Raw genomic sequence first — 26,155 nt, 5'->3', positions numbered from 1 at the left:
GAGAACAGGTATACACCAATCATATGCCAACAATGTCAATAATAATTAAATAATTAAAAACAAAAAGTAACTAAAACAATTCATTGGTGTACATACTACTTTTGACATTTATTGAAGAATAAAGCAAATTTTAATACCAACAAGAGGGATGTATTTATTTTTTATGTAAAGAATTAAGTATTGGCTGAATATTTTATAAAAAAAAAACCTTCAGGAGATACAGCCCCTTCAATATGTTTTAGAGCTGACAAATATTTTGATTTTTATGACTGTCAGTGCTGAAGCACTGCTTCATATAAATACATAGTACAAGATAGAAGTGTGGGGCCATTTCAGAAATCGTTGGAGATTCTGTTCTGATTCCAAGACAAAATTCATTTAATAGTTTGAATATTATGAAACTCAAGGCAGCATCTCAAATAGCAATTATTAAAAACAAATATTGAAACATAATACAATCCAAAGATAACCCATTTGATACTCATAAGCTGAGGGATGATGGTGGGAAAATACTTAAAGTCTTTGTTTTCTATAATTAAACCACTGTGCTTCTATAAAAGGAAACAAAAAATAGGCATTTTTCTTTTAATTATATTTATTGTATGTAGGTGCATGGTGTGTGTGTATGTGTGTGTGTGTGTGTGTGTGTGTGTGTGTGTGGTAAGAGAGTAAGTGGACATGAATAGAGAAGCCTGTATGCATGTGTGCTCACGTCAGGGTCCATATAGGTAAGTCAGAGGATAACTTTTGGAAGTTGGTCTCCAGGGACTAAACCCGAGTCATCATGCAGGCACAATAGTTCAATATCCACTGAACCATCTCCCTAGCTCAAGAGTATAAACCTTTTTAGAACAGTAAAAAACAGTGTAACTAATAACAAACAATAATCCCAGGCTGAGCAGATGTGTTCCAGCGTTCATGACACGGTGGCACATGTGTTCAGAACCAAGACTACAGTGAAATCATGTGATTGCATAGGCACATCAATCAGAAACACCTCAGAGTAATTACATATTTAATTCTTAATTGACTCTTGGTTAGCACAGGTTCAGAAACCATTAACTGTTAGCCAAAACCTTTATATGCAATTATGCCACCCCTTATGGGGGTCAGGTCACAGTTGAGGAAGCTAGGTCTCCCTTTGGCCCACAACATGTCACAGGCCAACACTCACCTCAGCCACATCTCTACAGAGAATGACCACAAGGGCTGTGGGTTAGAAGGCCTTCCCAGACCTCACCAGCAGATACCAGACAAGCAGCCAGTCCGCCACTGTCTGCGGAGTCACGGCATCCAGAGTCCAGTTCCACACATCTGATTTCCAGGCAGATTAGGGAGGGTCAGAGTTTCTCCCTAGCGGGGCAAGACTAGCAGCTCAGCCACAATGCACCAAAGGTCTAATTATTTTTGGCTCCAAGCACCTTTCCCATCAGTTCATCAGCTGATGCAAGTCAACACTGTAATCTACATGGAACCCAGAAGCCAATTTCCTAGCTATCTCCTAGTCTGAGAACCACTAGAAACCTGTGTGCTATCGTTTGTCCACACAACATGGTATTTAGCTTGAGTACATTCCACATTTTATGAAATTCCCAAGAAATGTGATACGCTAAGCTGATTCCTTTTTTTAAGGAAATAAAAAATTAATTATGAAAAGCAAACATCTTAAAAGAGAATGCAAAGAATAACTGAAAAGCTAGCTCCTGTGCCTTTGCAATGGATGACATAGGGCTGAGCTATTTAAGATTTACTGACCACCTTTGGAAGCATAATAATGCTGATACTGGCGAAATTAAGGAAGGGAAGGAGGTTGTTGGGATTTTCATCCAAAACCTAACTCAATACAGTATTTTTTTGGTCTATCCATCCTTCCTAGAAGGCTATCCTAAGCCTCTGCCAAGTTCCTTGTGGTCAAAGGCTCAGCCAGAACTCTCCTGTTTCCATCGCAGCTATATACATTGGATTTACATTGGGTGAGTGGAAGAGTTGAATGGGGGACACATGGAAACAAAGGAAGACCGTGTCCGGAAGGGAGCCCTGTGTGTCTTCACAAGAGAGCTCTGAGGCATGTGTGCACACACATATGCACACATACATGTACACACTTAGATTCCACATATGAGAATGAACATGTTCCATGTTTACCATAGCTAAGCTAAGGAATCGACCTAGATGTCCACCAACAGAAGAACAAATATGGAAAATGGGGTCCACATACACATAGAGTTTTACCCAACTATCAAAATTAAAACGCTGCCATTTGCAGGCAAATGGATGGAGGAGTTGGAGATCATTATGTTAAACAAGAGCCCTCTATTTGAACAGAGGTAGACATGAGAAAAAGTCAAAACCTCTGATGAGCCTTTGCCTCTTGTGGGAGAGGACGGCCAAGGCATGTAAGAGAAGCATGCAGGCAGTGCCAGGGACTTCAGCTTCAGTGGTTGTTCTACAGCTGCCCCAAAACCCCAGGATGCAGATCAAAGCTGCTGTCCCCATGAAACCTGCCCACTCCCTTTCCCTGAGACTGCGCAGTGTTTTGAGGCTGCGCAGTGTTTTGTAGCAATTTCGGCAAGTACAGACAGCTTAGGATCGCAGTCCTTTACACGGGGTGACATCCGCTTCCTAACTCTGCATAACAGACAGCCACAACTTCAGCAGCTTGAAACAACATGCATGTGTCACCTCACAGTTTCCATGAGGCAGGGGTCCAGCCTCACCAGGCCTCCTGCTCAGGGTCTCACTGGGCTATAATCAAGCCTGTGGGGCTGTGGTCTCAGCTGAGGCTTGGGATGCTGGTCCAGATTCATGTGGTTGTTGGCAGATTTCACTTCCGCGCAGCTGTGGAGCTCATGGTGGCTTGCTTCCTCAAGGTCAGTAGAGGGATTTTTTTTGGATTTTGCTTTAAGAGTTTTATCTGTCTGGATTCATCATACCTAGGGGCATCTTCCTTTTGACTCAGAATCAACAAGTTGAGAAGTTTAATTACATATGCCAAATCTGTTCCCTTGACCTGATAATATAACCGCATCATGGTTCTAGGACAATCACAGCTCCACCATTCTCATAGGGCTGACCTGCACTTAAGAGGAGAGGATTGTACAGGCTGTGGATCAGGAGAGGCAACCTTCTGGGCTCTCTCAGAGCCCTGTTACAGGTTCCTTCACTACCTTCTAAATTCATGATCCTCAGCACCTGGATTACTTTTCCTGTTGTAGTGAGATTATCTAACAAAACCAATTTAGGGAAAGAAGGGCTTATTTCGACTTTCTACTTGAGGGTACAGTCCACCGTGGCAAATGGGGTGTGGTGGGAGGAGCAGGAGGCAGGATCACAATATACCACAGCCAGGAAGCAGAGAAAAAAAAAAAATGAATGCTGGCCATTAGCTTGCTTTTCCCTTTTCATTCCGTCTGGAACCCCAGCCCATGGGATAGAGCCAGCAACATCCCCCTCAGTTAAACCTTTTGGGCAACACCCACACCTACATGCCCAGAGCTATGCTTTTATGGTGATTCTAATCCAGTTAGGTTGACAATGGGGATTAATCACCATGGCACCTTATCCTTGGACTTGATGATACGTCTTGTTATTTCATTTAAGGTGCCATGCTTTCTTCTTCCTGTATTCTACTTCAAAGTGACTGCATCTTGCAAAGATATCCAGTAAAATCCACTGGCAAGTGAATGAGTCAGAACGTCTTTATCTAATAAGGATTTTAATCATAGAACAATTGGGGAAAGCACAAATTGAAAAAATAATCAATGAAATGTAGAATTTAGAAGAGGTCAGTGTTATCAAAACCCTCTAGTTAAGATATGGAGGAGCTAAGGAAAGACAGAAAGAAAATCTACCAAGGTAGGTGAGGGTCCGTGTGAGGGCTTGTCTTATATTAATAGTCTTCATGCATAGGGTTGATGAAACCTACCTGTTGAGGACTGACACATGGGATATAACTAGGAGAAGAGGACCCATCCTGAGTGGACACAGCACCTTGCAAAGCATCTGCTGCCCAAATGAAAAGCGAAGGCACATAAAGACAGCTTGGTAGCTTACAAGTCACCGACTGTCCCTGTCCCTGCTGCTGCCCATTGACCTCAGGCTCTAGCTTCTCTGGTCTTTCACCATGAACTCAAACATCCAGCAATTCTCTAGGAAACCTCCAGGCTTTTGGTGGGTATGCCTACCGAGGTGGAACACTCATGGAACTGGGCACCTGGTTATATACCTCTCCATTATGCAGGTGCTCACTGGTGGAATACCCGGCTCCCACTGTAAGAACCCCCTCCTTATAATTTATATCTCTATATTTTATCAGTTATAACCCTGTAAAGAATCCTGCTGGTTAGAGTCATTGAGATGTACACTGGACAGAAACTCTTTGGGCAACGCTGGACATGTGGCTGGATACAAGTCAAGATAAGGAAGTCCCCCACCTCCAGGATAGTCATGGTTGGATGCTCTCCTCATGGGTACCAACCTCTCTCTAGCCCGGTCTTGGCTTAACCAATAAACCCAAGCCCCGTAATGTTTCTGAGAGTCCTCCTGGGTCTCAGCCCTTAGGTTCTGGAAGGCAAGATGCCTACATACTGGCCCTCTACTACTGGCCTCACCACATATGTGTGGTTTCCCAAATAGAAACCACACTTACTTGGTCAACCCTTCAAGTTTCTGAATCCTCCGAAAAGATTCTGGACTAGCAACCATTTGATGACAAAGGACCAAAGGGCGGTAGTCTCTGCTTGCCCATAGCATGGATGGGCTCTACATGTCTACATAGCTTTTTATTGGGAGCTGAGCTGTTTCTTCCTTTCAGCCTTTTATATTTTATTTAGAACCTTAGAGATCGAAAGGATGCACAAAAGCCAGCCAATGGCAGCCAGTCCTGAGTTTTGTAGACCCCATGGGTCAGCTGAAGCATTTTCAAGGCGAGGTAGTGAGTCTGTGACTAGGAAATTTTAATTGGCACACACCTGTTTGAAATCAACTAAGCAACCCTTCTGAAACTGCCTCATAGCCTCTAATCTCTAAATCCGCAGCACAGTACTCCCGTGCCCTCCCTGCTGGGAGCTGCTGACAGACATCACTAATCAGCCATGGCGCTCTTTCCTGCTGAAGCTGGATGTGGCTTCAGAATCCTCACAGACTGCTCCAGAATGGCACCACAGATAAGTTTGTGTTGGCAGGAGAAGGAAACTAATTTTCCAACTCTTGGAGCTTGTCTGCCATCAAAAACCCACTTTCCTGTAACTTCTACTTATTGCTTCTAATCCATCTTTAAAAGCAAAAATAAAATAAAATTGTCCTTTCGTCCAAAAACAACCACTTACTTAGCTAACTGCATCTAAACTCCTGCCCTGATTAAATCCTGCTAGGCTCAATGCCAGTTCCAAGGATGGGGTTATCTGGGGAGTAAAGGAGCAGATACATCACTGTAAAAGAGTCAGGGGCCCTAGAAGTGACAGAAGTGTCTCTGCATAGATGCACCAGAGCCTCTGTGAACTGTTTGCAGAAGATGGTGAGGGTGGCCTTGGTGGAGTTTCATTTTAAGATGACAGGAAGATGGTGTGGGAAGTCCTTCTGTCTCTGTGTTGCTTTTATTGGTTAACAAAGAAGTTGCTTTCGGCCAATGGATTAGCAAAATAAAGCCAGTCTGAAAGAGATATATAGAGAGAATAGGCAGAGTTGAGGAGAAGCCATGTAGCCCTGCTGAAGAAAAATGCCGGAAGCTGGACAGAACTTTACCCAGTAAGCCACAGCTATGTGGCGATACACAGATTAGTAGAGATGGGTTAGTTTAGGATATAAGAGCCAGCTAACAATATGCTTAAGCTATTGGCAAAACGGTATTACAAATAATATAGTTTCTGTGTGATTATTTCAGTTCTGGGCAGCCTGGAACAAACGAGTGCAATCCCTCAACAGGGAGAGAAGAGGTAGAGAAAGAAGAAAGTGACAGATAAAACACAGATACAGAAAATAACTGAAATGAAAACCCTGCAAACCCTAAGGTATCCCTTTAGCATACACCCAATGTCCCAGTTTCCCACCTTCTGGCTGTGCATGTGAAGTTCTTAGTAAAAGGTTTACACTTAGAGTCACTCATGAACACTTGGACAAACCAAGATGGACCTTGAGTGGGGCTCATTCATTCAATGTTTTACCAACTGCCTATCAAACATCTATGTGACCCTTAGGAAGATGCTAGCACCGGGACTACAAAGGCTGCTGTGTATCATTCTGTCACCAAAGAACTTGTCCCATATCACATAAAACAGACTATAGAGTAAAGACCATGTCCATGCATCTCACCTAGCAAAATCAGGACATACAAAAAACAAGCTATGCACCATCTTATACTACTGATCCAGCAAATGTATCAGCAAGGACTTTTAATCATTTGGCACTTTCTGCTAAGGAACAAAAATAAATCAAATTGAACTTGAACTCTGAAAAATGAGACCTGTAGCTGCTGGGCCAACTTTTCAGCTTAGGGAATTATGGGTCTCTCCGGTTCCTAATGCCAGTCAGCACCTTCCTTGAGAATAGTAATAGCATCCATCTTTGTCCTCATACAGTCTACTTTCACTGAGCCCTGAAAATGTCTCCCAGACAAGGATGGAAGCAGATACAGAGTCAAGTCAGGTGCAGGGAAAGGAATTAGCCTAGGGACAGCCGTCCAGCACATGCTCACTGAGTATTTGCCAGCAAGTGTCAAGATCAGGTTATATGCAGAATATAAAAATACTGGGGTCCAAGATGGTCTTCTGGGGATATTTGTAAACCTGGGCCCCACCTGAAGGATGAGCAGAATAAGGTTGCTAATGTATGAACCTATGAAGAGGATGAACAAGCCACTCACAAGGTGAAGCAGAGAACAGAACCCTCCCTGAAACAGCAGACATTCATCCATGATGGCCTAGACAGGCATACAGGGTATCACTCTGGTGGGCTCTTCCTGCATGGAGGAAAAGAGCAATTGAAGATAGGAGTGGGGGGTCTGAGCAGAGCAAATCAATGATGCAGGAAATTAGGATTCCACAGGGTGCAAGAGGGACCAAAGATGGATAGGACTGAAAACAGAGATCCATCAGGGAGTGGCAGGAGGTGGGAGAATAGGTTAGGAAGGAACAAATGGGGGTCTGAAATCAAGACCACAACTATGAATGAAGAAGATGCAGGGTGATCTGAAAGGGCAGGAAGGGCAGACAAGCCTAGATTTGGTGGCTCATTGCTACAGATTAGCAGGAGAGTAGGTTTAGGAAGCCCCTCAGTTGGCTATGGGCTCACTGTTACAGGGCAGTGGGAGAGTAGGTGTAGCGGCCCTTCTGATGTCTACCTTGAATGTGATGAATGATAGCACTCTTTGTGGAGACGGCACGGAGGGGTGTAGGCAGAGGGCCACTGGCTATGACAATACCTGGTTCAGGTTTGGATGGGGTGTTCTGGAATTAGAGACATATCCTGATGTAGAAAATATCCTGATGTAGAGGACAACTATGGTGGGGAAGGACTCCATGTCAAGAACAGAGCGGTGCTGGGAAGCAGGCCTGTCTACTAAGAGCCCCGCAAACTCCAAGATGAAGGACTCAGTGAACACACCAACTGCCTTCCCAGCAAATCCCAGCCAAGAAAACAGATGAAGTCTTGCCTCAGACATGCTGCTCAATCACAAGCCTGGGTTTGTCATCCAAAGCTGAATAAAAAGAAGACTGCAGGCAAGATCAAGTAATAAACAGTCCCGTGGGCAAGGGCAGTGCTTTGAGAGACACCTAGCCAACAGCTGCCGCAGAAAGCCCACTGACTGAGGAAAAGACCAGGTATTGACACACGACTTAGGTTTGTGGAAAAAGAAAAATCTCCTGGTGGATATGCTATAATGAGATTTGTCTGGGGATAATTCCATGCTTTGTATAAGAAGAAGCCAAATATCTATTTTTTTCTCTTTCTTCCCATTCACAGTAGATAAAAGAATGAACGCAGAGCCTTCTAGTGGCCGTTCTTCAAGTAAAACACTTAGGGACTTGATAACATGGGGTTGTAAAGAATTTTATTTTATTTTTATGTGTTTATTCTTGTCCGAAAGCCAGCTTGAATTTCTGGAGAGATGGTTCTACATGGAATGCATTGGGAATGCTATAAATAGCCTACTCGGGAGGGTGAGGTGTAGCTCAAGGGTGGAGCACTGGTGGGGCATGTACCAGGCCTAGGTTTGACCCCCAGCACACACTCAAACAGGCATATGGTGGACACAGAAAAGAGTTGTCAAGTTACCCATAACTACATATTTTAATTACTTCTCTGTTGCTTTGATAAAACCATGCCTAGAAGCAGCTTAAGAAAGAGATAGTTAATGTCGGTTATGGCTCTAGGGGGATGGGTTCACCATGGTGGGCCAGAGGTGGTGGCGAGTGGAAGGCACGACTTCAGGAGCAGGAAGCTGGGAAGTCACACCTCAACTGCAAGCTGGGAAGTCACACCTCAACTGCAAGCTGGGAAGTCACACCTCAACTGCAAGCTGGGAAGTCACACCTCAACTGCAAGCTGGGAAGTCACACCTCAACTGCAAGCAAGCGTGAACCAGGGAGAACTAACTGGAAGGAAGGACAGACTACTTCATTGATGGAGGCGGGTCTTCTATCAATCTGTTGATTGCATTGGTTAATTAATAAAGAAAACTGCTTGGCCTAATAGGTTAGAACATAGGTGGGTGGAGTAGACAGAACAGGAAGAAGGAAGTGAGGTAGATGGCTCAGACAATTGCCCTGCCTCTACAACCAGACGCGATGAAGCTCCAGCCCAAGATGGACGTACGCTAGAATCTTTCCGGTAAGACACCACTTCATGGTGCTACACAGATTATTAGAAATGGGTTAAAGCAAGATGTGAGTAAGAGGCTGAAAATAATGGGCCAGGCAGTGTTTAAATGAATACAGTTTGTGTGTTGTTATTTCAGGGCATAAGCTAGCCAGGCGGCCAGGAGCAGGGTGGCAGGAACGCAGCCCGTCTGCTCCTCACTACACTTCATCTCAAAGCCTGCCCCCAGTAGCTTACATCTTCCTGCAAGGCTGCACCACCTAAACCTCCCCAAACAGTGCTGCCGGCTGATAATCAAGGGGTCACAAACCCACATATATTCTCATTCAAGCCTGCACGCAACAGCACTGAGCTAAGCATATAACTTTACCATTTCTGCAGTTTAAAAAGGGCCCAAAGCTAGCCGGTTCACATGAGTCTGCCTAATGAGGCTGCAAGTTGGAGGTAACGTTTCCAGGTCCGCCCAGATGTGTATTTCTCTAGACTCTTAGATATTAGGCATCTGTTGCCATTTAATGCTCGCTACTTCTAATGATAGTGGTTTTTATTCATAAATTTAAATTTTACACATAGGCATTCCGTAATTATAGGATAAAAGGTGCTTGGAAAGAGAGGAGGAGGAAAAAGCAGCACTATCAGCAAAGCTGGCAACAACAACCTTGAGTCCGCAATGGATGGGCACTACCACACTCACTGGTGACCACCAAGGGACCTATGAGGTGGGACTGCCCTCCCACAGAGTACCCCAGCATGTTCTCTGACCTCAGAGCAAAAGGAGCATAAAAAGCATTTTGTCACATCAAAGATAAGGACTTGTCTATGTCCTTTCTTGCCCCCTCTGGCAGGAGCTCATTCACCCACCCGGGGTACAGCAGCCCTGCACACAGGTCTGTGTGATCACTACGGCAAAGACCATAGGCTGTGCTGACTCGAATCTCTCAGAATTTCAAAAAAAAAAAGAAAGAAAACAAAAGCAAGCAAACAAACAAAAGTCCAGCGGCCTCCCGAGCACCTCCTCTTCAGTTCACCCAGCTGTCCCAGGACAAGCACAGGTGGGAAGAGCTCTGGAGCCTGTCACGACAGCTGCCTCCAGCAACCCACCCAGACCCCTCAGGCGCTGCCACTGGCCTCAGAGGACATGGGGCAGCACTTGGCTTCTCGTTCTGGAAGCAGACTCCTGCAGAAATTGAAGGAGCAGAGTTGGCTGGGGGCACAGTGCTCTTAAGTCTGAACAAGCCAGGAGAAAGATGGAACTGTTCCAACCTGAGTCCATATTTTGCCCCTGTTCCTCAGGGAGGAAGGAGGGGGCAACAGAGCAAACTCTCTAAAGACAGAAAGCATCTGTCACCATGGACACCAGAGGGACTTCACATCTCTCTGTCCCCAGAAAGGGCAAACTGACTCTCTTGCTGTGACCAAACTTCTCAGCAGGTGGCTGATTACACCAGGAGGCCACATCCCCAACAGGTGCTAAACTGGACACCTGTGCCAATATGTCAATTTTTAGACAAGATCTGCTGGAAGTCATTTAGGTATTTTCCAAGGCAAAAGTGCCAGGGATGGAGCTGTCATACAGGGCATCCACCGCTCCATATTGTTTTAGACTGAATAGTTTATTTGAGCCTAATGGTCTCATCAGTCTTTGTCATCCGGGTGATTTGGGTATAATTTTTTTAACCAATGGATTTTAAAGTCATTAAAAATAGTTTTGAAGCTTTGGTTGTCATGTGTTGAATATGCTGGTTGATTTGTAAGAAATTTACATAATTACCTAAAGGTTTAAACTTTTGTCCTAAGATTATATACTGTAAGCATATAATCTTAATCAGGAGAGAAAAGAACATCACCCCTATGTGCTGAGTTTTGCTGACCTCAAAGACAGCACTTACCACAGAGCAAACAAGGATTCCATCAAGTCTAGCTTGGTGAACCATTAAAGGGCATCAGGATATTGCTTCCTCGCAGAGCAAGGTTCCTTCCTTGCAAGCAAAGAGATTACTTACAAGAGCATGGTTGACCCCCCCCAAAGCAACCACATCATCTTAAAAGCCTCACACCAGCATGGGTGGCACCTGGAGTGCTAACCAGAACCAGGAAGTAAAGGGTTTATTTCACCTTGAAGTTAGGGTAGGAACGCAAGGCAGCAACCTCAAGGCAGGAACCATGGAGAAACCCCGCTTGCTGGTTTGCTCAGCCTGTTTTCTTATTCCTCCCAGGGCCATGTGCCACATCAATCATTGATTGAGAAAATTCCCTACACACCTGCAATCTAATGGAGGCATTTTCTCAACTGAGGTTTCTCTTCCTAAATAACTCTAGCTGCTGTCAAGTTGATAAAAAATACTATCCAGGACAGCCACATAGATGTAACCATCTCTTCAGGTGCCCTTCCAAACTCTACATATTTTATCGCCTCCAAAAACCGAGACCGCGCACAGCTGGAACAGAATTACACACAACTGGAAGGAAGATAGATACAGGAAGGAGTGAGTGGCTTCTCCCCACTCTCCTATGATGGAACATAAACAGGCCTCATCTTGAGGTCATTTGCAGGTAGCCATGGCCACCTGATTAAGATTATATGCTTACAGTATAATTATAATTATAAAATATATAATTTTATAGTATAAAAATTAGATGGACAACATATGATCGAAAAGTCCCAAGAAACAAAGGTCCACGGGGACAAAAGTTTAAACCTTTAGGTAACGATGTAAATTCCTTACAAATCAACCAGCATATTCAACACATGACAACCAAAACTTCAAAACTATTTTTAATGACTTTAAAATCCATTGGTTAAAAAAAAATTATTCCCAAATCACCCAGATGACAAAGACTGATGAGACCATTAGGCTCAAATAAACTGTTCAGTCTAAAACAATATGGAGTGGTGTGTGCCCTGCGTCTGACAGCTCCATCCCTGGCACTTTTGCCTTGGAAAATACCTAAATGACTTCCAGCAGATTTTGTCTAAAAATCGACGTGTTGGCACAGGTGTCCATAACCAATATTGCAGCCTGGTAGGTTGAAGCAACAAAAACTCATATCTTCAGAGTCATTGTAGGCAAGAAGCCAAGCTCTCATCTGGGTTCAGCTTGCCTGGTATCTTCTCCACCCTCCTCTCCTGGGCTTGGAGAAAATGCCCTTCCTTCCATACTGGTCTTTGGCCTCTGTTTCTCTTATCATAAGAATCATAGCCATGTCAGGTTAATGTCTAATAATCTCATTTGCACTCAGCTACCTCCTTTAAGTCCCAGTTTCTAAGTATAGTCCAACCCTGGGGTGTGAGGTTACAATCTCAGCATATCTCAGTGCATGCATTCAGCCCAAACCATGATCTCTACAGTGACATCACTGATTAGCACTGACAATAAAGGTTAGAGCTGCCACTGAGTCCTTCAGATGCATGCCCTTTAGTTGGCATAAGACCAGGTACTATCCTTTTCATATAAAGGAGCTAAAGTTTAAAGAAACAATTGTGCTAAGTCTAAGAGATGTCACAATACCATGACAACTGTCTTTGTGTCCCAGGGCCATTTTTTTAAGCCACACCCTTCCAGGAACATGGCTGGCAATGAATGTAAAAGCACATCCATTCTTATCAAAGTCACACATGAAGCAAGCAAGGGTGTGATAGATCCCCTGCTTGGACTTTATATAATAGCTGTAGTTCAGAAGACCCAGTTTCCACAGCTTATTCAGTAAAACAAAAAAGCCACAACAGTTACTTACATTTTTAAGAAAAACACATACATCATTCCATATTTTTGTGTCTGTCTTTTGTTTTTATACGCAGTTTTAAATTTTTTAATTTATTATTATTTAATTTATTATTTACTTACTCTTAAATTATTATTGTATGTGATTTGGGTGTTTTTGCCTGCATGTGTGCCTGTGCACCATGCGTGTGCAGTGCCTATGGAGGCAAGAAGAGGGTATTAGCTTCCATTACAGACAGTTGTGAGCCATCATGTGGGTGCTGGGTACCAAATCCCTGTCCTCTGGAAGAGTAGCAAATGCTCTTAATGTCTGAACCATCTCTCCAGCCCTGTAGCTATCTTCTTAGATGTGGCTGTCTTGGGACAGCTTTATGTCACATGCACACTGCTGACACTCTCATCTTAGACAACACTTGATCAACAAGAAAAAATTGTGCAGGGTGGAGGGCAGAAGATTTAGAATTGAGATGAAAGCTTGTTAGCCAATTCAGGCTCATCCAATATAGCCAGTTTCCAAACAGAAGCTCCTGTCAATACACCCAGGTCCCTCAGTGGCTCTCTGCCCTCCCTCTCTATTTCCCATGCTGCGCTGTTCTGACTGTAAGCTGCTGTTCTTTTTGAGTGACAGCCTTCTGCTCTTGCGGATTCATGGCAGGCCTTGGTGAGGAAGAGGCACACCAGCGTGCTGAGAAGTGGGGGAAGCTGCACCCTGCACTTGAGAATCAAGTGCAAGAAGCAGAAATGACATCATAACTCCTGTAATAGAGCTGGGCTCGTCTACTTTAGACAGGAATGCTCACTTCACAGATTATGATGTCATTAGTCAGCGGTCTCAAATGTAAACACACGCAGGGCAAAGAGGCAGCAAAATGAAGTGGAATAGCTCCAGGAGTGGCAGATCATACAGAAGCCAGGGCAGAGAAGGCAGAGTCACATGCCTGGGTGACAGGGAACGGCCACTTCCTTCTCTAACTGGCCATGCAACACTGACGGCCCAACACCAGCTTGAACTTAGTGTTTCATACCAAATCTAATTTATCAATGTCCACATTTTTTTTTAATTTAAAGATACTAGGCTAAATAGAAATGATCTGCGGGCCCGACTTGCCTCCACAAACACTCAGTTTGTCTCCCTCCATACCACACCCACTCAGCAAGAAGAGTGACATCAAGCAAGGAAGAAATCCATCTTGGACACCAGCCTCAGTTTACATGGGGCAGGTGGCACCACAGGACACAAGTGTACAGTAATATCATCCATACCAGGATGAGGATGCAGCCACCATGATGTCTCTGAAGTCTAGACCAGGCACGGAAAACCTGCCCAGCAAAGTGATCTGGATGACGGGGGCAGGGGAAGAGGAGGAGTCAAGCCCGCTAGCCAATGGAAAATCGGGAATCACAGCCTCACCGTGGCTCAGAAACTAAGCAGCAATACACCTCTACTTCCATGTCTTCACCTGACGGCCACTTTGGTGGCCCTTCTCCCCACTCCTCTGACATCTGAACCCCACTTTCTGTTTGCCTTCTCTGATCTAAGCACTAAGATATACGCTTAGGTATACTTCTGGGCTAGAGAATGTTCACGTGGGTTTCAGTGCCTCTGCATGTAGCCATCATTGCCAGCACTGATCCTCTCTGCTCAGGGATTTCTGCTTCTGCTGTTGTAGATGCTGACAAAAATCCAGCCACATCCAATTCTCCAAGAGAATCAATTGCATCTGGGTTCTGCACACGAAAGAAGACACGCAGTCTATTGTCTTTCTCCCCATTACTCTGTTTCTTTCTCTTACCTCCTCTTAGAACTTTTCCCCTCCCACTGTCTCCCTTCCATTCCATGTCATATACATAAATATATGTGTGTACACATGCGCATACACACATGCAGCCATAGACTTCTAGATGCTATATATGAGAAAAAGTGCATGACATTAATCTGTGTCTACCTTACTTGCATATAACAGAACAATCTTCAACTCCCATCTAGTCTACTACAAATGACACCATTTTATTTTTCCTTATGGCTGAATCCATTGCATATATAAACCACATTTTTTTAAATTCAGCCATTGCGAAATCTCTGCATTTGGAAATGCTGACGGTGTGGACAACATTTCTTTAAACATACTCTGGGGGTAAAAATATCTGAATTTTTCTTGTAGGATGAAAGGACTGAACTACATGAGTTTATAACACAGCTCTGATAAGGCCTCTGGTATTTGTGTTCATGACCAATCAAGATTTGCTTTCGGTAGAACGACCACATCATACTTCTTCCTATGAGCCAGGTGTGGTGCGGCATTCCTGAATCCGGCACTCAGGAAACAAAGGCAGGTGGAGCTCTGTGAGTGTGAGGCCAACCTGCTGTGCCTAGTAAGTTCCAGACCCACCAGAGCTGCACAGTGAGACCCCACCCTGGGAAAAAAAATCCTCTGCATGAAACCTGCCAGTCAAGGCGGCTTCTCTTGGAGAGCTGCCAGATCATACAGCTGGCCTGTGGCTTTCACACATCTTCTTCTTTTTCTCCTGCAGTCTATCATGTATGTGCAGTTTCTAGACATGGACTACAGTATCTAAAATGTGCTGGGCATCTGCTTTAGGGCAGGGTTCGATCTCGGCTTCATCCTCTCAGCCACGGGGCCTGGTGTGGCATGCAGCCCACGGCAAAGGCTGGGTAATGTTTGTGGAAAGTTGAAGTTCCCAGGAATAGACCACTCTAGGTTCTCCTTCCATAAGCATAATTGTGAGGTATAAAATTCCATGGTACATTTATATTAAATACTGGCTATCCTGAAAAACTGTAGATCATTAGCTATAACCATCCAAGAATAATAACTCAGATAAATATTATTTCTCCATGTTGCGCAGCTAAGACCCTCTTCTCGGCAGCCTGCTCACATTTGTGGGGAGAGCTTGGCTGCCTGAATCCCAAACCTGTCTTTACCTCCCAGTCATTAGGCACTCAATGGAACGGAACCAGTGCCTGGGCCTCTATGTAAAAACAACTCAGGCATGCGGCTAGAGAGATGGCTCAGCGGTTAAGAGCACTTGCTGCCCTTTTGGAGGACCCAGGCTCAATTCCCAGCACCCACATGGTGACTCACAAACATTTATCACTCCAGTTTCAAAGGCTTCAACACACTCTTCTGGCTTCTGAGGGCACCAGGTACACACGTGGCACACAGACACATGCAGGGAAAACATAAAAAGCTTAAACTGCATGCCCATGTGTGCACATAAATGTACACACGCACACACGCGCACACACACACCACCACCACCACCACCACCACCACCACAACCACCACCACCACCACCAGCCAATGGGGCTGAGTGGAAATGATCACTTCAAGTTCCTTCATGGGTAACTAGAGTGCTCTAGAAGCAATCCAGACAAGTGCTGCCTTCACATCTACTCCTTCAGGACCACGGGGCCAGGGGGGCCTAATCAAGCTGAGCTCTTGAGTGACTGCAGAGGAAACTTCACACATGATACACTGTTCTGGAGCCACCTTACCGTCTGCAGTGTTGTTTCCTAAATGTTGTTAGGCCTGGTTTGGAAGCCTTCCTAAAGAGCCTGTCACCTTCTACCACTCCTGCAACAGTGTCCCACAGCTGAAATCACCATGCACAAGACCCGTCTAGGACCCCAGCCCGTAGGACAGTGCCATCCAGTCAGAGTGGGGCTTCTCTCCTCGGGGAAAGCTCCAGAGGCATGTTTCCTAGGTGATTCTAAACCCATTCACACTCAGAGTAAAGACTAACCATCACACCTACAGGCTTTCTTATTTTACTTCATCTGTTCCCGCCCTCAGAACCACAGTGAAGACCACAGCCCCCACTCCCGCTGCTGTCAGACCCAACCCCTGGGTGCTCTGACTGCCCCAGGTGGCCTGCTATGCTCTCACCAGAAAGCAATAACGGAACCATAAAACTCAAGCAGGGATCTTTCCTTTGATCTTCATCTGCCCCTCCTCCATCCCCAGTCCAGTGTAATAGGTTAAAACAGGGCTGGGCAAACAGAAGCAACTGGAAGGTTATTCTTGACTGTGAATGTCTGCTGACTGCTGGCAGCAGACTGCCATGTCGAAACAAGTGTTCACAGAATTTTGTTGAAGACACAGAGGAGTGACTCAACACGTGGGTTAGAAAAGCGATAGCTTCCTTGTATAAAAACAAAAAAGTCACACCCCAAGAAATCTGTCATTTCCATGCTCCCAGAAGGTACAGTTCCTGGCACATGCATCACAGCGTGCTACTGGGTGAATACGGAGCCCTGCTGAGGGCAAATCTCTGGAGCCTCGCTGGACATGAGGCAGGCAAAGAAGACACCCCCTTCTGTGGAAAACAGGAAGCAGGGAAGAGACTTGAGTGTCATAGGAAACTACTCTCTTTCCAGGGAATGCATGGCAAGTCTCTGGTCTCCAATAAATGGACACCAGTGGAAGGAAAAACAGGAAGGACTGACGCTGGCGGTGGGGATGGAGTACTAGACCTCCTCATATCTCACAAGTGCGCCGACTGTAGGGACTTAAATACTGGCATTGTCTACAAGACAGTGAAGCATCAGTTGCCTTCCAGATCTGTCTGGGTCCTGAGTGGACATTCTCACACACTAACATGGGTCATGAGTGGGAATTCTTACATGTTAATGTGGGTCATGACTGGTTATTCCCACACACTAACATAGGTCATGAGTGGGAATTCTCACACGCTAACATGGGTTATGAGTGGGAATTCTCACATGATAACATGGGTCATAAGTGGGCATTCTCACACACTAACATAGGTCATGAGTGGGAATTCTCACACATTAATGTGGGTCACGAATGGGCATTCTCACATGCTAACATGGGTCATGAGTGGGCATTCTCACACATTAATGTGGGTCATGAGTGGGTATTCTCACATGCTAACATTCAGTACATTGCCCTTAGCATCTTTCTGGTCCAGATCAGAACACTGTAAAATAACAAACCACTCAGAGATTCATGATGAACATCAGCATGGCAGAGAGCCTACATGGAGCTCCTGATGTCAACACCACCTGGCAGGCAGACTTTGCCATCCTCCACACTGGGGCCTTGAGCTCCACCTGCACACTGTACAAAGATTCTCTGGGCGACCCCAAGGCTAGCAATGGGGTGGCACTCACTGCTGCTTCCTAGAGGAGCTCTTCCCAGTCACACCAAGTTTCCTCTTCCTAACACCCTCCACATGGCCATATCTAGTAGCCTTCAGGCCCAAAGCCAGACTTTCTATCCAGCTCCTTCTCTGTTAAATCCAAGAAGCTAATCACCCACTTTCTCTGCCTCCCTTGCAGCAACAGGTGATCATGTGATCCATTTATCAGTGGGGTGTGGGTTTGATAAAATTCTTATCTGTTCTGATAAATTGGCCCAACTATAGCTGAAAGCCATGTTCCTCACCCAAACTTAAATGACATGGGAATAGATGTTTACACATAAGAATCACACATATATGCTCCCAGAAGAGGGACAGATGAATAAAAAAATATGGATGGTTATGTTAGTTCCACATAGCTTTCCTTATATGTTAGGCTCTTTTTTTTTGTAATGCTAACTGGTAAATACTTGAAACAGTAACATCCATAGAGTCAGTTTGGACTCGTTATTCATAATGAGACATTTCGGTGTATATTTCCTGTGTCATCCAACTTCTAAGTTCCTAACTTACGAGTGGGGGGAAGATAAACCAGTAGAAGTACACTTCTTCCCACCCCATTTCTCTGCTGCCACCTAGTCTAAGTATGCACAGAGACACAAGAACAAGGATGCAGGCAGGACCTGACTCTTCTGACACATGGCTGCCCCCCTTTGGCTATAACGCAGCATGAGTTTGACATCTGTGTGTCTACACGCACCATCACAATCTCCATGTAAATGATTTAATTATACGAAGGACAGAAATCATGCATCTTGACAGTCAGGCATCCTTCCTGACATCTGACTCAAATCTGTTACAAGCCCAAGGAAAGATGGAAAGTGACAGGAGCCAACCTGCCACCCACACTGACATAGTCAACAGCACACCACAGAGCAAAGAGCGAGGTTAAGGAAGGCACCCTGTCCTACACACATGGCATTTATCAAGAAAGCCCCAATGATGAACACTCAAAGTGTACCCAGTGACCCAGGGGAGATTTCCCTGTGCCTTTGGTTGTGTGGGTTTTTTTTTTAGTAGCACCAGACGAGGAAGGAAAGCTTGACTAGCATAAACTAGATGACAACATGGGACATAAGGGGCATTTTCAGGGCACATGGCCCAGCTGCCAGTCGGCTCTAACCACGGGCAGCTGATATTATCACACATCTCGTGTGCCTTTCCCTTCATATGAGGGAAAACTAAAAGATGTCTGTGGCTTTTTGTTTTTAATGAATGTCAGCATACAGTTTGCAGGATCACACTTACTCACACGGAAGGGACAGAAAAACCCAGAACCATTCTGGCCTGGGCCAGTGCCTAGGCAGAGTCTCTGCTCGACCATGCTCAGGGAAAGTGACTTCCTTAAAAACAAGCACTGGGTTCTTTGAGTTTTAATTATTTTCAACTGTTTTCAATTTATTTTCAATAAAATGGAGATAATATGAAATAAAGCAAAAACCTTACATTAAATGTCTCCTTCGAAGGTAAATATAATCATTTCTGCCCTGCCTACTGGCACAGGTTTGGGAGAAAACAGATATTTTAGCAGAGGGGCATAAATCGCCACCATCATAAGAGATCATTAACTCTGACTAGCAAAAGGAAGCTGTGCTCTAAAGCCACCCATAGACCAGTTAGCCCACGAAATGATAAGGTAGCTATTAGAATCATTCCTTACAACGCAAGTTCCCAGGCCACCTGTGGCCTCTTCATCAGAAACAGGAAGGCGTGGCGAGGGATGTGCACTGTGACATGGAGCTCATGTTTAAAGAAGGAAAAACACAGGAATGATTTTCTCCTAGAAATAAATCAGGTTTCAGTTTTGGGTAGCTTTGATCTAAAATGAAGAATTCTATCTGAGCCCAAATAGTGTGTGTCCCTTCTCACCAAAGCAAGGGGGTTTATTTTAAAACGTGAATCACCCATTCTTTTTTCTTAGCAACCTAGAAGAGACTAAGTCAGCCCTGACACTAGCTACTTACTCCTAGGGGCTGACAAACTGACGAAAACGCCACGAGTCTTTCCTGCCTTAGCCCAGACTTCGTGCGAAGCTCCCAGCCTGTGAGCTCCGGAGGGAGGCCCTGGCCTCTGCACAGCGGGGCAGCTTTGGCATGGCCACTTAGGACTCACCTCTCAGGATGTAGTTCTGATAGTTCTGGTCCGCCTCGGCTCCCACCTTGATCAAACACGTCAGACCTTCAGCCATGACAAATTCATGCACCAAATCCTTGTCATCCTGGCAGGAAGGAAAAAAAAGAAATGAAAAGACCTTTAAAAAAAACCACAATTCAAATAGGTCCGTGTCTACCTTATATCTAAGTTTCATTGTTCAAACTTTGTAGGAATTTTTGAAATAAATGACCCCTAAGGAAATATTGCTCTATTCAAATGGCACATCTAACTCTTTAATTTTTTTATTTAAATTTTTTTGTCCATTCATCTCCCCACCCCCCACTGCCACCACTTTCCCATCTCCTCCCATATCTTCCCTACCTCTGGATTTTTGTCTTGTTTTGTTTTCAATTTTATTTTTGTAAGGTTTTTTTTTTTTGAAAGAGAAAGAGGTAAGGAAGGAGAAATAGGGAGGGAGAGGGAGTGGGGGAGGGAGAAGGAGAGAAAGAAAGCTCGCACACATGAGTGAGCATCTAACTCTTGCCAAAGGAATTTTACAACCAGTCTTCACACTGGCATTTGCCAAAGACCAATTACTGCCTTCTGGGCAATCTAATAAAGACACGGCAAATGAATCGCTTGCGTGCCCAGAAGCTTTACAGTGCTCTGCTTTCGTTCTTCGAGATCCCCAGGCCTCGTGCCCCCACAGGACCCAGGGTGCTGGCCACATGAAGCTTCCACGGCTTTTTACTACAGGAAACGTCCTGTGACTGTGCAGCCTGTCAAGAAAAACACACTCTTGTCCCAGCAGATAGCCTAGAGATGGCAGTTTCAACAAGAGGCTTGTAAATGTTCCCTGTCAACCTAAAGAAGCCTCTCCTCTCATCTTTTGCCTAGCATGGCTGGCGGCACAGGGAAGCAGTCAGAGCAGAGAAGCAGCCGGTCACCTGCAGCTGCCAGCCATCCTTCCAAAGGGCCGCCTTGGTGAGCAGGACATCGAAGCGGATGACTGCCAAGTTACTGGTGCTCAGAGAGCTGTCCAGACACACTAAGCAAGGGACACTTGGAAGTCCATCTGAGAGCCCCACAGGAACTTGTAAGATGAGCAAAGTGCCTAGCCATACCCCTACCTGAGGGAGAGGGAGCTGCAGTGGGCAGAGCTGGGGCTGTGAGTATCAAAGCTTGCTTGCTTCCCTCCCTCCCTCTCTCCCTCCCTCGCTCCCTCCCTCCCTCCCTCCCTCTCTCTCTCCCTTCCTCTCTCCTTCCTTCCCTTCCTCCCTCCCTCCCTCTCTTCCTCCCTCTTTCCCTTCCTCCCTTCCTTCCTTCCTGGTAAGATGGAGGTTCTAAGAAGCACCCACCCTCACCTTCACGTTAGGACCACCTGGGGAGCATTGGAAGGACAAGGAAGCAGGATACTATGCAGAAACAGTGGATCGGAATTGCTAAAATGAGACCTAGACTCTGCTTCAATTCCCAAATGGGCAGGCTGCTCAAGAAACACTATCTCATACAACACATAGTCTGGGACTCAAGAGGGCAGGAAGACGGGGAAACAAAACACACTTGGCCAGGCCCGCTGGACTATGTCTGGCCAGCCCTCAACCTGGGCAGTTGCTGTGAAACCAAATTCTGGGGAGCCCTGTGAAACAGATGTTTCCATTGCTGCTTTCTTCCACTGAGATGGGGGAGATCCCCCCAACCCCAGGTTACCCATTGCCTAGTCTCCAACGCAGGTAGGAGACAGCTGGACCATCCATCCTTCATTAGAACAACAGAGCAGAAACTTCACAAACAAACCCCAGCAGTGGGAATACAGGAAAACAACGGCATGGTAGAGGACGGCAGCAGTAGCGGCAACCAGGGTTTATCAGCAAGAGAGAAAATAGGTGAGCTGGCACGATTCTCCCGTCTCAACATGCAATCAGCCCCTTTCTTTATTATATGACATTTTTCAATTATATGGATGGGAGCTAAATGTGGGCAGACACAGTACAGGTCCCTGGGAAGTGAAGCAGTGAGAGGCAGGGTCAGCGCCAGCTAGGGGGCAGGGGGAGCAGGGCTGAACGTAATGAAAGACAGCTGTGTGGACGCAGACTTTGAGATAATCATGGCTGGGGAAGAAAGAGAAAATGGGACAGTATCATGAGTCTTTGGAAAATTACTTTACACTGGTAGGTATAAGGGATATATATTAAAAAAAAAAAGCCTTCTCCCTCCTCCGTCCCCTTTTCCAGCAGCTTATGTGCAAACTGGACATGCAGATGAGCTCATGTCTAGTCAGGAGGGTTTTCCAAGCACGTTAACAAATGTTTATTGCTTTAACTAAAACTAGATTCACACATGACTTCATGGTGAAAAAGTGCGAACAAGCTCTCAAGAAACCACTCAAGCTAATCACTAATATTAATATACCAGAGAACCGAGCGTCTGGCAAAGGCACTCGGAAAAAAAGCACTGGACAGGCGAGACGGCGTTCGTGAGAATAACCCAGACCCTTGGCGAAAATGCACGGACCCATGTGCAGATAGAGCATCGAGGAAGGGGATGCTCGTGGGTAATAAAGGCGGAGAAAGTCTTCCAAGTTGGCAGTGTCCTTGATTTTAAATACATATCCCGAAATACATAGGCACTAATGCGCGGTTCTTAAAGACACTGGCTTCAGGCTATTATGAAATTAAAACATCCTCACTAGCTGATAAAAGAGTACTTCTACTTCCAGAATTTTCTATAGCAGCTATTCACTGACTTGTGAATTAATTTTTCTTAATTAACTTTTGTTTACATTTCCTTTGTGTATGTGTGTGCGCACATGTAGAATCAGGTGTTTTGGAGCAGATGACACAACTTGCAGGTGGAGGTGACTGGGCAGCGTGTGACTCTCCCTGCTGTCACCTGAGTATTTGGGATCTAATTCAAAGTTTCAAGCTTGGCAGCAGGTACCCTTAAGCGCCCCTCCCCCCACCAGACATCTTATCAGCCCTGGAATTTGTTTTGTCTTGGGTGTTATTGTTGTTATTGCAAACGCTTATTAGTCAAAGAATAACTAACTCAATACAAATAACCAATGTCTCTATTTTTTAAGCTCTTAAAGTCCGAGTTTCTAAAAGAAACTCCATGTTTAGAAGGCGCAAGATGATGAAGATGTGGATCCAAAATTATGCAAGGCATCTACCTAAGCCTTACCCAGCATGCTGCCTGTCAGATCCAGTTACCCAGACTCAAAACTCATGCTTGCCAGCACTGTCCTTGTCTACACAGCACCGGCCTATTCAAAAACCATTCCATGAATCAATAGGAAAACCTCAAGAGATGCACGCCAAGAAATACATTGGTTCAAAGACTATAGAACAAGTCTAAAAAAGTGTATTTGGTTTTCTTTCTAACTTTTTAATTTAGGAGAATCCCGCTGTATGTAAAATAGTCTTGCATACACAGGTGTGAATGAATTCACAACAACCTTGCTTTATCCATCATTCTGTCTTCTCCTGCTACATAACCTGAAGCAATTCTCAGACTGCATATCAGCTAATACGTTATTTCTGTGTAGCTTCCAACTCTAGAAACTTTAAGAATAGGTATTCGTAAGAAACAATATTTCTTTTTTTTTCCTTTTCTTTTTTAAGACAAGGTTTTGCTGTAGCTTTGGAGCCTGTCCTGGAACTAGCTCTTGTTGACCAGGCTGGCCTCGAACTCACAGAAATCCACCTGCCTCTGCCTCCCGAGTGCTGGGATTAAAGGTGTATGCCACCACCACCCGGCACGAAGAAATATTTTATTATAAAAAAGACTATATATCTGATTATATATCAGACAACCAGTCAGTGTCCAAATTTCCAACTTTTTCATCACTATTTATACAAGATGTCTTGGCTAGGTATTGTCAGTTTGACACACAACTTAGAGTTCCCTGGAAAGAGGGAACCTCATTCAAGGAATTCCCAGACCAAACTGACCAATGGCCATGTCTATAATAGATGGCCTTAATTGGTGATTGATATGGGAAGGCCCAGTCCACTGTGGGCAGCACCATCCCTAGGTAGCTATGTCCCAGTTATACAAGAAAGCTAGATTAACATGAACCAGAGATCAAACCAGTAAACGGCATTCCTCCATGGTTCCCACCTAGGTTCCTGCCTTAAGTTCCAGTCCTGACTTCCTTCAGTGACTGACTATGACCTGGAGGTGTAAGCTGAACAAACCCTTTCCCTGCATAAGTTACTTCTGGTCAGAGTGTTTTATGACAACCACAGAGCTCAAACCAGGACCAAGATCCAAGTAAGAGCCACATATGGTAATTCATTTATATGAATCTAAACCTCAGACACCTCTATTAACTAATCAATAAAAGATAATGTCCCTGCCCTCATTAACTTACACGCTGAAGAAAGTCAGTCATCTTTTAAAGTAGCCCACAGTCTGGATTTGGCAGATCATTTACCTAAATTGATGTTCAATGTGTGCCTGTGTCTTCAATTATTCGTTGTTGGATTCATGTCTGAATCCAGGGTTGATTTTTTTTTTTTGGTTTGACCACATCATACTTTATATTTCTATCAGGAGGTACCTAATGTCAGATGGTACCTTGTTTCTGTCATGTTAGCAAATTTTATTGTGTTATTAATTTATTAACGAATTCGTTAGGGGGCACAAAACAGTGGCATTCTGTTGTTCCTTATTACCTAGAACCTTTCTACAAAGATTCCCTTTTTTAAAGGAGACTTCTTTTGACCTTAAAGTTCAATATGAAAAGGCAAGAAGAATTTGAGGTTCTAGAAATTTGCCCTTTTCCGAGTAGCCAGTCCACCAGCATTCACTACCTATTCATGTTCTATCATCGTTAGTGTTTAGTGTCCTTGTGAATGTGTCCATCAGTTCAAACTTTCTTGGTGTGTCTGGATCCATTTCAGTTACCATCCTTCCTGATGTGTATTGTCCTGACTCTGGACAACCACTGAGCAACTTTCAACTTGCTTCTGAGAGCTCTGGGGAAGAACCTTAGCATTATCTGATAGTTCCCTACCATCCTTCACGTGATAAGAGGATACAGGTTTATTATAACATGACAGAGGAACCATGCCTTGAACAGCAAACTCAGGCTGTGGGAGAAAAGAGGACACGCCTTCAGAAATGTCCCCCAGGAAAGGGATCCCATTACTAGAAGAAGCAAGAGCAGGATCCCATTCCAGAAAAAGAGCTAGTTTTAAAGAAGGTAAGAATGTGTGCGCGAGTTGGATTTTTTTGCCCCACCTTTTTACCTAATCCCTATTAACAGAGAGAAACTCACTCTGGCTAAAATTACCATTTACAAAGAAATCTTTTAAAAGATAAAAAAGGAATTAAAGGGAAGTAAATCTATACATACATCTAAAATTATAAGGGGAAAATAGTGAACCTAGACAGATATACTCCATGCAAAGATGATCTTTACAAACCCACAGCCTTACTCTGCCCACTGCTGTCTCTCTGGGATCTGGAACCTGACCTAGTCCTCACTATGCTTTGATTATCTCAGAATGGGGATGAAAGGAAGGCTTGGTACGGAATGATAAGATGAAACCGGTGATGAGGGACTTGCATGTCCACAAGGGAACATAACCCCAGTAGCAGGCTTTACATTACCCAAACTGTAATTAGGCGAACCATCCACCCAAAGAATGAACCTTAAGCTCACTGTAAAAAATACAATCCTAGCCAGATCTACAGTCACACCTGCACCAGTTCATTCTCCATGAGTGAACCGAAGTAGGACATATGCAATGTGACAATATAAATATGAAGATAATACTAAAGATTGCCATACACTGTGGGTACCTACCACTAGGGCGGAAACATGAATGCACACAAGGAACACGAAAGGCAACTACTGGTAGAGAGATGGCCTGGGTGTGAAAGCAGATACTGATTTGTGGGAAACAGAACACAGGTCTTTAATTACACTCAAACGGGTTTTCTTTTTAAAAACTGGAATATAGAAAAACATTTGATTAAGCTGTCTTTACTTTTTTTTTTTTTTTTTTTTTTTTTTTTGGTTTTTCAAGACAGAGTTTCTCTGTGGCTTTGGAGCCTGTCCTGGAACTAGCTCTTGTAGACCAGGCTGGCCTCGAACTCACAGAGATCCATCTGCCTCTGCCTCCCGAGTGCTGGGATTAAAGGCGTGCGCCGCCACCACCTGGCTTTTTTTTCTGTCTTTACTTTTTTATACTTGAAATATTTGACATAAATATTCTTCTCTGGAATCCTGATCTAATGTCCCTGTGTGTGATGTGTATATGTATTTCCATGGTGTGGATACATGTGCAGGTGCATGTGGAGGCCAGATGTTGACAGCAGCGGTCTTGACC

At 44.6% G+C, this 26,155-nt stretch overlaps 1 protein-coding gene across 5 annotated transcripts in view; it reads right to left on the bottom strand.

Moving 5' to 3' along the window:
* The window catches only part of Fhod3 (formin homology 2 domain containing 3), a 412,222-nt gene that overhangs the window by 215,311 nt on the left and 170,756 nt on the right, over positions 1-26,155 (bottom strand). For all 5 annotated transcript variants that reach the window (XM_038330720.1, XM_038330721.1, XM_038330722.1 and 2 more), the window contains exon 5: positions 19,833-19,938. In XM_038330720.1, coding sequence (XP_038186648.1) covers positions 19,833-19,938 — 106 coding nt within the window. The remainder of the gene's footprint in view (positions 1-19,832; positions 19,939-26,155) is intronic.

The sequence above is a fragment of the Arvicola amphibius genome, chromosome 5, assembly GCF_903992535.2.
Source record: "Arvicola amphibius chromosome 5, mArvAmp1.2, whole genome shotgun sequence".
Classification (NCBI taxonomy): Eukaryota; Metazoa; Chordata; class Mammalia; order Rodentia; family Cricetidae; genus Arvicola; species Arvicola amphibius.
This window is presented reverse-complemented; position numbering and strand designations above follow the sequence as displayed.